The sequence below is a fragment of the Typopeltis vanoorti genome, chromosome 4, assembly GCF_054136105.1.
Source record: "Typopeltis vanoorti isolate ZY-2024b chromosome 4, IOZ_Tvanoo_1.0, whole genome shotgun sequence".
NCBI classification, from domain to species: domain Eukaryota; kingdom Metazoa; phylum Arthropoda; class Arachnida; order Uropygi; family Thelyphonidae; genus Typopeltis; species Typopeltis vanoorti.
The window spans coordinates 57,398,960-57,414,600 of NC_143552.1; the positions used below are offsets into that span (position 1 = coordinate 57,398,960).

Sequence of the window (15,641 nt, forward strand, 5' to 3'; positions counted from 1 at the left end):
CGAATGAAGTTGGCACCATTGAGCCGAAATAAGGAGAATAATCGGGACGGTTTTTATCCCCCTCCCCCTCAGACAGACGAGATCATTTGTAGGTGGTTTGATAGATACGGAATAGGGTGAGAACACATTTTATAATCCGTGACAAGGTGATCACCGAGGCCATTTGCTTGAGCAACTTATCCGAATAATAACTCCATCCCTTAATATCATTCTGATGCGGGGGGAGGTATTCTTTTCACGTTGAAAACGCATCCATTTGAGGTTGAACGAATATGACAGCAAATTTACTATGGTTTGCTTAACCTCTTCGCTTTACAGGATTGCATCACTTTGTGGGGTAGTGCGGAGAATTCTAAGACGTATAATATCGCCATCAATAAACTCTCCGTACACAGTACGGAACTTTTCTTTGTTCGTTCTTTTAAACAAAAAGAATGAACAAACATTTGTCTACACCGCTTGATGATAAAATATCGATACCTTTACAAGTTCGCAAAATCCACATGAGAACGAATGAGCTTTCTAACATTCAATCTGTTGATTAAGGGAAAACATCTCTGATTAATAATAAGAGAAACGAAAGATCTGATACGTCTTTGGCGTAAGAAAAACATCACGATTTCCATAATAACAACTGGAGTTTCCATCGGGGAATTAGCAAGTACGATTTCAATCAACGCACTTTTGTAAATAACGGACTTAATAAATGGTTTGTTATCTGAAATTCATTTCATTAACTTGAAAGAGCAACGTTAATTATATCTGACAAATTAAGAACTGAAGTTTATTTAAAGCCAACATTTAAATAATTCCATGTGAAAGGAAGATTTTTTTTTTACAAATAGAAAGCTTTCTTTATATACTGAAAATTGTCTTTACACGTTGTATGTTTTCAACATCTCGTGTGTGTGTCGTATTTATGCCAGAAGACCCCGTGTGTTTATACAATGAAGGCTTTACTAACATCGGTCTCTTGTCGTAAATGCTTATAAAACACACGAGGTCTTCTGGCATAAATACTTCTATTAGAATACTTATGACAAATCCAAAACGATGAAGCCCTAGTGTTTAATGATGTTCCCTTTGCGTGGAGAATGAACATAAGGTCCATGCATGAAAAAACTCCACTTTTGGAGTTTTGCCATGCATTTTTTCAAATGCATGGCAAAACATTCCAAAAGTCAAACTCTGACTTTTGGAAAAAGAGTGTACATTCCAATTAGCGCAATTAAAAGCCAAAATTACTTGCACATCGTGTGCTGCACTTCCGCTTCCACTGAGAAGTTTCATTTGTCTTATTAAATTCACGTTCATGGATACTTAACATTATTACTAAGGAGTCATCGTATCCCGAGGCTACTTTAATTCTAGTCAAACATCTGCTTGCTGTGTGATCACTATTAAAATATGCCTGCAATAATGAATGGGACTTTTATTATTGGGGTTCAGGTTTTGGAAAACGGAGCAAACATTCCCCAGGCAGGAGAGAAACTGTAGTGAATTCAGCTGTATGAAAAATAAGCAAAGACAAGTTACTCTTGCCGTGTTTTCCGTACAGTCGCTTATGGAATGTGTCCTGTAGGAAATAGCCCGCACGGAAAACATGCAAGGCTAATTTAGAAACGCTGTTGGTTTTACAAAGCTGAATAGACAAAAACAAATTGAAATGCACTTGTGGTAAAAATCGATGTCCTGATGCACTGAATTTGCTACAACAGGAAGCTGAAAACTTCGAGTTGCCATTAAAACGTATAAGAAGGAAACCCACTGTTGTTGGATGAAGTGCAATCTACACTAGCGCATCCAACGTGTATTTGGTACAACTTTAACTTTAGAGCAAATGGGAAAACCGAATAGCCTTGGCAGAAATTGATAATATGAGAGTGTACTGCGATATATGCATAGTCTCACACAATTCCAAGTTTGCAGTTACTGTAAGAGTTATAATAGGATGCCATCAAGGATATATCTATCCTCAATACGGAAGCACACGTGAGATACCCAAATCAGTTATTCTGTAGCCTGTAAGATGAGAAGAATGGAGCATCCAAAGCCTACATGCCAACACAGGCTATCGCTTCAGGACACATCGTTGTATGGAAAAACGGAAATAGTATATAACACCATAACCGCTGAATTAAAAAACATACCAAAACTAGTTACCTATTCACGTATAATATGTAATTATCTGAAAGTATGTCAGATTTCATTATTTTTTAAATGTTTTTTTTATCATCTCAAGCGTTAATTCTGACCTCTGAAATTAAAGTATCTTCTCTCTCACTAAATATTTGATTTCCCATCGAAATAAAGCTCCATTTTTACATGCAAATCTTGAACATAAAACCATAGGAAATCTTTGAAAGAAGGAAATAAATATAAATAACGCTTGTTGGGAAATATGGGTGGGCACAATAAAGAGGCCCATTTTCGCCTTCAAGACAGTTCAATAACAAAGTGAGTTAATGTTTTTTCTAATATTATTTGAACTGTTTTCCGAACTGCATTAAAAGCTTCAATTATAATAAATACCGGACGTCAGACATGCGTGGGTTAATTTATCACTATCTGTTGGCTAGACTTTAGTCACCGTGAAAACTGTCTGATAGAACTCCCTGACAGATTCTCATGTTTTCTGTTTGTCTTTCAATATTATTTCTTCTCTTCAAGTTCAGTATTGAGCTAAACAGCACGCACATGCTGACTGCTGCAAATACTTTTTCATGGATTTTATAAATGCAGAAACAGACTTTTGCGTTTATGATCTATATTAACGATCGCTGCCAGATGAAGCCCACAAAATTTAATGCACTTTTTAAGCTCTTTTGATAAACCATAAAACCTGCCAAATGCACTTACAGGTTAGTTTATTAATATTTATAAAAAGTTACGTAAATAGAAAAAAAAATTAATAATTGAAAAATATTTAAGAAAAACAATAACATCAGTACGATTAAGATTTAATAAGGTGCAAATATTTTCTTTTCTTAAAGAGAATTCATTCTCTTGTCTTTCGTTTAAGAAACGAAAATAAAATTCTCTTTTCTTAAACGGAAGTAGGTTCAAACTGAGCTTACATTTTAGGAAGAGAGGTCCGCTACGTAAACCTCACTTGTTTTTAACTGCTGTTTCTATTTATTTAGGCCTAGACATCGACACTTGTCTGGAAGCTTTCGGCCAACATTTCCTCACTTACTGCCAGCAGAATGGGTTCGACCAAATACTTCGAGTCCTGGGGAGCAATCTCTCGGATTTCCTGACCAACTTGGACAATCTCCACGACCACTTGGGTTCCATATATCCCGGTATGAGAGCACCATCGTTCAGGGTCACCCCAGGACCGCGGGGCACTCTGATGCTCCATTACTACAGCGAACGTAAGGGTCTTCACGCCATTGTTCGCGGACTGGTTAAAGTGGTGGCGAAAGAATTCTTCAACACGGAGGTCACGGTCAACACAGCGGAGGTGTGCGACAACGGACACAAACATCACGTCGTGCTGGAGATCTGTCGAACGAATGCTCAAGACGAACATCAAGGTAGGAGAGCGTCCTTCACCCCGATGTTGTCGGAAAGGTCGAGTGTTTTGCCGAACGACTTGCCGATTGGGATGAAAACGTTCTGCAAAGCGTTTCCCTTTCATGTGATATTCGATCGGACCTTTACGTTAACCCAAGCGGGAAAGAGCATCTTAAGGTTAACGAAAGTCATCTGGAAACTCCAGAGGACCGTAAAGTTCACGGACTTATTCATAATCAACCGTCCAGTGATCGAGTGTTCCTTCGAAAGCATTCTCCACTATTGCAACACGGTGTTCGCGGTCAGGACTAAAGACGGCGTGTTGTCTTCAGCCAAGAAGAGTAGCGATCTGTTTCTGCGGCTGAAGGGTCAAATGGTGTCCGTTCCCGAAGCAGACAGCATTTTGTTTCTTTGTTCGCCTCGCGTCAGGAACCTCGAAGAAATGGCCGACCTCGGAGTGTACTTCAGTGACCTTCCGATCCACGACCGATCCAGGGATATGGTGTTGTTTTCGTACCACCGAAAAGGGGAGAGGGAGTTGGTGGAGAAACTGGACGAGGCATCCAACCATCTTAAGGTACTCGACACCAAGCTAAGAGACGACAAGAAGAGAACAGAGGAGGTCCTTCAGTCCATCTTCCCGCCGAATGTGGCCGTGAGATTGTGCCAAAATCTTCCTGTGGAAGCCGAGAGATACGACATTGTCACGTGCCTGTTCTCGGACATCGTCGGCTTCACTGCGATGTGTGGGAAAGAGAACGTGGCACCGATGGATGTGGTGAGGTTACTGAATCGGCTGTATCTCCATTTCGACACCCTGTCGGGCATTCACGAAGTATACAAGGTAAATAACACAAGTCTCAGTTATCCAAGTGCTATCATCTTTCTTTTTCCTTAAAAGTAATTTTCTTTAAAAAAAAACGTGAAAGCTAATTAAAAATCATTAAATAAATGTAATTATATGAATAAATTACAACGCTACGATAAAAGTTTAATTTCTATTGCTTTAATTAGTATTTAAATAATTTGGTGTTTTCATTAAATTATCTGAAAATAGTAAAATTCAATTTCGTGCTGGTGAAAGTGCTTTCAGAATGCGCTGGACGATCAATCAATATTTTTGTTAAGAAAAATCTAGCTGCTGTAGGAAATTACAGTTTCGAAAAAAAAGAAAAAAGAAATAATATATTCTTTAGAACAGTGTTAGTTCTGATTATGTGAACATGACTGGTTGATTACTTTGTTTATTACTTAGTAGACACCTTCCCAATAACAGAATTTGATAAAGATGCCAATATTTGGAAGTACTTATTAAGGAAATTATTTCTACAGTAAAGATTACATCAAATAAGATTCATTGCCATATTTTTTTAGTATTCGCTGCAGGACTTAAACAAGTTCAGCAGCTTCTAGATAACCGCTTCTATAGCTTTCTGTTTTTAAAAGTTACGTTATGCCCTTTAGTTTAGTTTTTGTTATGTCCTAGCATTACTACGTCAATATATTTGGAAGAATTTTCCTGTAAAGTGAGGACATTAATTGTTTCCCTTATGAATCGTTTCTTTTTTATATACTGCATCGAATGCGGTTTCAGTTTTGTAATCAAGGATTTGCATTTTTTATTTACACGTAGTTAGAAATTCGTAAGAGTCACCACCACCCATTGCTATTGTAACAGTAGTTTCAAGTATCTTACTTTATCCAATCGGCGTAAAATATAACAAGGATTCATCTTTAAATTACCAGAAAATAAAAATAAATAATCAGCGAGAGAACGATAAATACAAAAAATCTTTAAGTGACCTTGAATTAAAGAGCAGTTAAAACAATAAAAATTGCTGTCCAGTATAGCTATGATTAATCCATGTTGTTATTATCCATATATATTGCACTTAAAGCATTTACAAGATGTGTTGATCATATTGATTTGAATTCATTTTACTGTTCAATTGTCTACATTTGCTTTGTTTTCTCGAGAACAATTTGTGATTGCAGTGTTAGTACATTATTCAAAGAACTTGAAATTTCGACCCGTTTTTTTTTAATTTTTTTATGTAATACTGTAAATGTATCATTTTGTTTTCTCACTACAAATGGATGGAATCGAAATGATGCGACGTGTTTTTATAAGAGGCGACCTGAAACTCAAAACCTCGTTAAATCCCATCCAAGCCAGCCCGAAAATTATTACTATCAGTTTGAATCATTTTGGCGATTGAAATCAAAAACGAATCCTACTCCGACATCATGCGTTTATCCTGGATCCCAAATTTTATTGAACTGCATGCAGCCAGGTAGAAGTTGGTGCAATCCATAAATATTTCCACCGTTCTGCGTCCCTTAATGGTTTCCCCCCCCCCCCGATATCAAAATTGACTAGATAGAATTTTTGTAGAGTAAAAATACTCAATTTAGCAAACCATTCGTTTGCTATTATAGTACAGCATGTATTTGAATATCAAATTCACAACGTCCTTGTTAGGTAGGTTATAATGAAGAAATGTCAGCGGTTTAGAGTGATTTGCAGCAAAGGAAAAAATACATGAACTTTTTATTTATCAAATGAATTTGACGGAAAATAAGGTGTCAAGGAAGGTCATCAAAAGATACGTTGAATAAGACATTGTCTGACGTGGGATGTCGTCCTGAACGTAAAATAAACGGTACTTCGTGTAATTGTAATGCTGCACGAAGAAACCAACAGCCGAGGCACGAGGAGGAAATTGAGTTTTGAAGATTTCACATTGGAAGATTTCTAATTTGTTATTAATGTACTGAGAAAAACAAAAGTTGCCTAAGTGACATTTCAAAAACGCTCATTCAGAAAGAGTTTGAAATAATCATTTCAATAATACTGATCTAAGAGACCTTCTGAGTGAATTGATAACGCAGAGGAAGTCATCGGTTTAAGAGAAAGTTCAAACACCATCAATGGTTAATCCATTCTCCTCGTGCATCCATATTTCTTAGATATTTGAATCTCCAGTTGAATCGAATACGGAGTCAAAGCAGCAGGGACAGGACAGTTTTCCCAAGATTAAGAATAAATGACAGGTCGATCGCATCATTTATTACATTTACTTTTTAAAGCATCGCATCTTTCATTAAAAGGTAGAGCACTCACAAAGAACTGCTCCCTTTATTAGAGCTAATGAGTTTATTTAAATGGACTTACTGTTAGTGATCATCAATACAGAACCCTTACGATCGTGAAAATGAATGTGAGCAGGGTCACTTTCAGTAGCATATCCATATGTCGGATCAAAATTAAGTTGCACTTTTGTATTTCTTATCTTTCTTACAGCCCAAATGGCCTCATTGCAGCACAGTCTGTGGCGACGAATGCTCTTTGGTTGTAAATATCCAAAGTTCCATTCCTTTCACAAAGGCTTCGACAAATCTTAGAAGGGCTTTTAAACTAAGAGTTAACTGGTGTAACACGGAGGAATGGATGTTTTCCTTTCCTTCATACAAACCAATTCTGAAAACCCACAAAGTTGTCAGATATCGTACATTGGCCTCAACTCTGGTTGTTTTGGCGTAATCTAAACAACCAGATTTGCACATCAGCAATATTAGCACAATATAAATTAACAGATTAATCAACCGAATTCCTTTTTGTCCATATGATCCATTGACAAAAAAAAGTTTACGTAAGAACCACCGTTCTATTTCCTACGGAAGGAATGTGGTTAACTCCTCAAGAGGGATTTAGAAAATTGTACCATGTTTAAGAGATTTTCATTTTTAGCGATGACAACACCGCTTATGAGATTACTTTAAAACATTCGTTTCCTTTCAATGGAAACGTTTCTTTAATTGACTGACATTTTCCGTCTTCGGATCCCATTACCGAGTAGAGTTCGTAAGTGGAGGATTAAGACTGAACGATATCTAAGAATGATGTCCGAATTCTATTGCAGATAAATCAACATTTAAATGGACCCACACTGAGGACAAGTGACAACTTCATCCTAGTTCTAACATATTTAATGGAAGTGACAGTTGCGTTATATCCACTGTTTAATCCCTTTTGTAATCTGAGTAATGCATTTCATTACTGAGCGAGAAAATGAGGGAACAGACATCGAAAAATTATGGAAATTCTAGGTGAAGTTTAATAAAATTATTAATAAGCACACAACTGCCGTAAATTAATCCCACTTTATACTATTACTGAGTCTTAAGCTTGTCTATTAAAGTATCATTTTCTTCACTATTGCTAATCGTTTGTCGGACTTTAAAAGGTGACCAGGATTAACGATCTATGTTAAGCCAAAGGCGCATTTTAATTTTTTTTTAACTTGAAGTTGCAGACTTTCCAGTTACTTTGAGCATGCGCTATTATAATGATCTGCTCATCTGAAGCTTTTTGTCGTTTATTTTTAATAAGAAGCCCTGAAAACTATTTCGAACGTTAATAAAAAATTGCATGCCACATTAACCACGTCAAGGTTTCTGTGGTTTGGCTGTTTTTATGATTTCCTATTTAACAGCAATGGTCTATAAAGATGTCGGATACTAATGACATATCTTAGCAAACGAATCCCCTGCTGTCTAGCGACAAACTGTTCTGTTTCATGCAGAGCCTTCCGTAGCTCACACGTCATGAAAAACTACCCGTATAATTAACCTTTGATTTTTTAAAAAGAAAAGTTAGGTGAAGGCAAGAAGGATATTGAAGAGCGTAAAGAATCGCAAGAATAGAAATAAGAAATTACTTTACTCTGAGCTTTTGAAAAATAGAAACAACCACAAAATCTAAGACAGTCGATTGCGTTACGTAGTCAGTTACCAAAATCCATTAAAAAAAGTCTTCAGAAGCGAAACTGAGTTGTCGAATTGTCCGAATTACATCTGTAATGAAGTACTTGTGCTTATACTTAAAATACAGATTTTATAAAATGTAGATGATCAATAAACACGGATTTTCCACTGTTTTTTTTATTATTGGACAGATTTTCGTGTTATGAACATTCAAAATGTACAAATGAAAGATGCTTTTTTTACCCTGCAGGTAGTGACAATATGTTGTGTTCCGTGGTATTCCAAACATGTTGACGTCAAAAAAAGAAGTGTTATGCAATTTTTATAGTCCCAAAATACCTCGCAATGTGACATTTATCGGCAGATGGAAGAAAAGTGTCACGTACGAAAGTAAACTAGTAACATGAGCAGTTCGAACATAGATACCATCGAACAAAAGATCTGCTCGGCTGAAACGTTAGAGAGCAGATAACGTAGAAGCGTTTTGGGAGACATCCTGACTGCAATGTGCATATGCTGCTGCTGCTGCCATCTTAGCTGCACTTCGAAGTCCTCCTGTGACATGACAATCGGTCATCTAACAGAAGGGGTGGGGTGGGAAGAGGTGCATCTCTTCATTATACTGGGGTCACCTGCCGATAAATGTTTGATGCGGCATTCTGGTAACTTTAAAATCGCAATATTTCTTTTTCTCACGTGGCTCACAACACCGGACAGATGCCATTCTTGGAATGCTCTAACAGAATCGTGTTTGCCGGTGGGGGGAGAAGTATGTGTGCATATATAAGAAATGCGTTGAATTCTTTAATTCATAAAGCAGTCTGAAGTACTTGGAAAGAAAAATAAAATATTAAAAAGAGAAAAAAACATTAAAAATTTGGGACATACAGAAATGCAACAAAAGAAAAACAAGTGGCATACGAATCATTCCTTCAAAAACATACAAAAGGAAACAGAAGAAATAGACAAGAACAAAAAGGAAATGCAACTAAAACCATAGTACAGAAAGCTGGTCGATTCTTGGGAAAGAGTTATTAATAAAATAGAAGAAATACATGGAATACAAAATATTAAGGAAATTAAATAACGAAGAAAGAGATACGTACAAATCAAGATAATACAAGAGAAACAATGGATAGAACATTATAAAAATTTATGGAATGATACAAATTTAATAACAGAAAATCATAACGAAGAAATTAATACTGACATAGAACCAATAAAACTGGAAGAACTAAGAAGAAGCAATAAAAGGGTATTATAAAAAAATAGAAAATCAACCCGATTAGATGACATAAATACAGAACTTTGAAATATGGCGGAGAATATTTTATCAGATTCTTAACATTAATAAATAACTGTTGGAGGAAATATAAAATCCTAGGATTTCTCTTTCGCTGAAGACGGTACTTCATCCCAGAACAGCTGTTAACCTTATACAAATCTCAAATCCGCCCAGCTATCGAATACTGCTCTCACACTTGGAGTGGGGCTCCTAAACGCTCTCCCAAAATGCTCGACTCGATGCAGAGGAGAGCAATTAGACTGATAAATGACCCATCTCTCACCAACTCACTCTCCTCACTTTAGCATAGACATTTGGTCTCTGCAATTTGTGTATTCTATAAATATTTCCATGGGAAATGTTCATTTGAAACAGCATCAATAATTCCCCCACCCTGTACTAAACCCATTGGAACACGTACAGCTGCCGCCCAAGATCCTTTCACAGTACATCTCGAAAGCCATCGAACAAGTTTCTTTTCCTCCTCCTTCATCCCTGCTACTGCTGTACTGTGGAACAGTCTTCCCCTTGATGTGTTCCCCAAGGAATACAATATAGAGTCATTTAAATCAAATGTGAACAAGTACATTCTTTCCCAACCCGTACACGATACTAATGTACTATAGGTCGATCAATGAATCTATCGTCTATGGGCTAAAAATAATAATAAAAAAAACATGTGAGGTTATATCGATATTTAAGAAAGGAGATGGAGATGATTGTAGAAATTACAGAGGAATAAGTTTATTAAACACAGGTTACAAAATTTACAGTAAACTTAGAAATATCGCAAACAATCTACTCTCAGAAGAACGAAATTGCTTCAAACATGAAGATCAATAAACAATATTTTATGCTTTAAAATAAATTGAAAAAAGTAAAGAATTTCATTGACTCATATGACTTTTATAGATTACGAGAAAACTATTGGTATAATATCGTCGTCCGGTAGCATCCTCTAACAATAGGGTTGCAGCAGATGAGCAGCTCTTCTCCATTTCTCTCTGTCTGTCGCTTCCATCATTCTTAAACCAGTCCATTCCACGATGTCATTAAACCACTCTCTAGTTGGTCTTCCACGTCTTCTCTTCCCCTCAACTTTCCCTTGTAATGTAGTTCTTGTCAGGTGTCCCGAAGAACCTCTCAGAAGATGTCCTGCAAATCTAGTCTTTCTTTGCATAATATTCTTTAACAGTGTTCTTTCCATCCCAACTCGTCTTAAAACTTCTTGATTTGATATTCTTTCTGTATAGCTAATCTTTTCCATCTTTCTATAACACCACATTTCCAATGCATTAATTCTTTCCATATCTCTCTTTCTTAGTGTCCATGACTCCTCACTTCCATAACTTGCAATACTCCAAACTGTTGCTTTAACTATTCCAATTCTAACGCCTATTTAGTGTTCTTGTTTATTAAAATTCTCTTCATTTCCATAAATGCCGATTTAGCTTTGCCTATTCTATTTCTAATGTCCAACTCTGAAGTTCCTTTCTCTGAGATCCAGCTACATAAATATTGAAATCTTTCCACTTCTAAAATCTTTCCTCTACATCTTATTTTTACATTATCTCCTATTTTTCTACCCATTATCATTATCTTGGTCTTTTTTGTGTTAATTCTTAGTCCATACTCTTTACAAGAGTTTTCAATTCTTTGGATAATTTGTTGTAACCCAATTTCACTTTCTGCCATCACTACTACATCATCCGCATATCTTAAGTTATTAATGATTCTTCCGTTTATTTTTATTCCTTCTACATCCTCAAGTGCCTCTCTAAACATCTGTTCACTATAAAAGTTAAACAATAATGGTGATAACTTGCATCCCTTGTCCGACTTCTCTCTCAAACCGGGAATTCTCCTGTTTCCTCTCCATTTACACATACTGATGCTATTTGTGACCAATATAATCTCTTTAAAATTTCCAAGTCATAAGAGTCAATATCAGTATTTTCTAAAATGTCAAAAAGCCTTTCATGTTTCACTGTATCAAATGCCTTTTCAAAATCTAGAAATCCCCAAAACAACTTTCCACCATGGTTTAGTGTTTTCTCCCCAATAATTCTTAGACAAGTTATAGCCTCTCTACTTCCTCTGTTGGTTCTGAATCCAAACTGTTCCTCATTCATTTCTTTTTCTATTTTATTCCTAATTCTCTCTAAAATTATTTGCACCAGAATTTTTGCTGTGTGAGTTATAAGACTTATCATTATAAAATTGTTACAGTCTAAAACTCCCGTCTTTTTTGAAATGGAGATAAAAATTGATCTTCTAAACTCCTCTGATAATTCTTGTCCTTCATAAATTCCGTTAATAATTTGCCATAACACTTCCATACTTTTTTCACCTATATTCCTTCTAAGTTCTATCTGCATGCCATCTATTCCAGGGGATTTTCCTTCTTTCATCTTTTGAATTGCTAGATTCAATTCCTCCCTCATGATGCACAGTCTCTGCTCACTATGTTCTTTCCTTTGATTTTCTCCTCTTTCCCTGTCTTCGTAAAGTTTACTTACATATTCTTCCCATCTCTGTAATATCTTCTCTTTTTCTATCAGAATTTCACCTCTTTCGTTCTTGATTGCTCCAGTCCTTAACATCTTTCTCCTTCCTGTCATCATATTAATGTTTTTATAAACACCTTTTATGTCCTTTCTTTCTGCCTTTGCTGTTGTATCTTTACTTATTTCATCTAAGCACTCTTCCTTTTTCCTTCTTATCTCTCTTTGTATCTCCCTACTCGAGTCTTTATACTGCCTTTTTTCCCTCCTCTGTTTTACTATTAACTAACGTTCTTCTTTGTGTTATTTTCCTCAAAATATTTTCCGTCATCCATGGTTTCTTTCTTTTCTCCTCTTTTTTAGCTAAATGTAATTCTGTAGCAGTAATTATGCTTTCCTTCAGAATCTTCCATTTTTCACTTGCATCATCATTTTCTTGTATATTTCTCTCGTCCATTTCTTCCTCTACTTTCTTTGAGAATTCATTCGCCATACTTGGTATCTTCAGCCGCTCCATGTTCCATGATTTGTTCCGTTTCCCTGCAGTTACCTTTTTTAGATTAATCCTTATCTTAGTTGACAACAATATGTGATCTGTATCACAGTCTGCTCCTGGATATGTTGTCACATCTTTTCTAATGTTTCTATATCTTTTGTTTATCAAAATATAATCCATCTGATTTCTTCTACTATTTATATCCTCCCCTGGGGCTTTCCATGTGTACAATCTTCTTGGATGTTTCTTAAACCAAGTGTTCATAATTGCTAAATCATACTTTCTACAGAAATCCAACAACATATCTCCTCTTTCATTTCTCACTCCCAATCCAAATATCCCAACAATATCTTCCTCCCTTCCTCTTCCGATTTTTGTATTCATATCGCCCTGTTTTATAATTATATCTTTTGTTTCTTTACATTTCAAGCCCTGTTCTATATCGCCATAAACTCTCTCTACCTTCTCATCCTCATAATCACAAGTAGGTAAATATATCTGGATAAGTAGAATATTTCTTGGTTTTGCTTTCAACTTTACCACTAAAACTCTGTCTGAGATTTGCCTGATATAATATACAGAGAAACATTATGAAATATAATTAAAAAACTAGGATACCCATTACATTTGGTACAAAGTTTGTATAAATATACAAAAATACAGTTAGGTAATAAATTGACAGAAGAGAAGAGATTAACAAGGTCATGGTGACAGGGATGTAGCTTATCTCCAACTCTATTCAATATATATATATATATATATATATATATATATATAAAATGATAAGCATTTTTATGTAACGTTTTTGTGTCACGTTTTTTGTCAAGTTATTTGAAACGTTTTGAAACTCAGGAGCTACTCTGAGTGTCATCAGAATTTAAGGAGAATCTGCCTACCAGTCTGGAACACGGGGGGGGGGGGTTGGGAAGCGTAGACGGGGACCCCCTAGTATATATGTATAGATAAATCAAATGATAAAATATGGAAAACAGAAAAACAATGTATCCAAATTAACCAGAAGAGCTGTTATCAATACCATCCTGTATTGATAATTGTATTGACAATGCAGTTTCAAAATTTCATAACAGGAAACAAAAGTCATGGCATTTAAAGATCGATATCATATTAGATCAAAAATAGTTATAGAAATTAAAATAATAGAACAGGTGACACAGATTAATTATTTAGGCTGTATAATAACATCTAAAATATAAAGATAGGTGAAAAAATAAAGAAAGTTCAGAAAATCTGTTGAAATAATTAAAAGGACACTGAATAGAAGGACAAGACGAGAAAACGGACTTAAATTTTATCAAGTAGTGCTAACTGCCACTATTATATGGTTTGGAAACATGTACTGTTAAAAGGAAAGATGAAAGTAGAATATAAGAAATGGAAGATATAAGAAACGAAGACACAAAAAATGAAAGATCAAGGAATAGAGAGAGAAATGGAAAGAGTATCTATTTAGGATATTGGCTACCAAATGACGTGGATAAATATAGACCAAACGGAAGGAGAGATAGAGTAAGATAGCAGCAAGATGGAAAAACCAATGAAGTCGGAATAGGCAACGCAGCGTTGTTCTTCAGGAGAAGAACAACGCTGCGTTCCAAAATGTTCACAGTTCTACAGTATGTCAAATAAAAACGTTGTCAAGATCTTTACTGACCCCCCCCTAGAATTACGACTTTTTTGAAGAAAAAAGGAGGATTCTAGGATTAACGTACGAGGTATAATCAAAACTTACATGGGAGGGGGGATGTTTTTCAGATAATTCATGGTATCCTTGAAGACGTGAAGTGTGGGTGATAACCTGTCTCGATTGATTATTATTTGTGTAACAATTTCGATCTTTCTATTAAAATGATCACCAGTACGAAGCTCAATGATGTGCCTTATCAAACTGTAACCTACTCGATTACTTCGTATTTAGAAGGCTACAAAATACTAGAATAGGGTTTGCTTCCTTGTCAAGATTGGTCATCAATTTTAGTATTGACAGACCTTTATAACTCGATCGCTGCCACAAATATGCTGCATCCGAAACGAAATGGCAAATTATACACCCAGCAGTGTTTGCACCACATTCTGTTCCACTAATTTCTTGTGTTATGCTGCTGCTGCTAGCCAAGTTATAACAACGTCTAATAAGGTTCTACACGCAATCCTAACTCGATTTTTTGAACTTTTTTAATTGTTAGTTAATAGGGAAAAAATAGCATTTTATTAAAGTACATAAGACGCTAATCGTGTTATGTCCACACTAAATATCCCATTCGTGCCTGTTGAACGACTGGAGGGATTGCAGTGATGTTGCTTTTACACTTTGTTTAGCAACATTTAAAGAGAAATCCTTAAAGAATATGAAGTGGATTGATGGATGCGCAGGTGTTCGTATTCCGAAAAAGATGCTTTTACTACGAGCGATTACACTTCCACAATTTAAGAGTGCTTTGCTTTATGTACAAGTATATTTGCAGTCGCCATTGGATCAGTTAAGTCATCGGATTCGCCGTTGAAATTGAAATGTCTCGATTATGAATGGCAAGTTATACAGCGTCACATTTAAACGTGGCCTTTTCGGAATATATCTTCTGTGACGACAACTTGCAATATCTTTTTCTCGAATATTTTTTATAATCCAAAATATTAAAATAAAAAAATGTTCAAATATTTTTCCGAAATACTTTCATACATATGCTTCCAGTTCAACAGTAAATACTTATTTCTAAACGCCATCTCGTAAGGGTACTGAAGCATTCATGGAGCAGAGGGGGGGTCGACAGCAACACAAAGATAAACGGATATATAAATGAACTACCGATACATACACGAACAAACACTTTGAATCGGGGGAAGTCACTCAGAAGACCTCGACCCTCACGTGCGAAGTGTTTTAGCAGGATATCACATTCCGGTCGATCGCTGGCAATACATACGTCACTCGAAATGAACCATTAGAAATACTGAGCTGACAGCACGTGATGCTATTTTGAATATAGTCACATATTTCACCCAGTAAGCTGAAAGAAAGGAGAGGAAGAGATAAATTGTACAGCACGAAAAT

At 35.9% G+C, this 15,641-nt stretch overlaps 1 protein-coding gene across 1 annotated transcript in view; it reads left to right on the forward strand.

The window, feature by feature from the left end:
- The window catches only part of LOC150107329 (guanylate cyclase soluble subunit beta-1-like), a 66,961-nt gene that overhangs the window by 26,988 nt on the left and 24,332 nt on the right, over window positions 1-15,641 (forward strand). Inside the window, exon 4 of the mRNA XM_090391794.1 lies at window positions 3,144-4,363. Coding sequence (XP_090247920.1) covers window positions 3,144-4,363 — 1,220 coding nt within the window. The remainder of the gene's footprint in view (window positions 1-3,143; window positions 4,364-15,641) is intronic.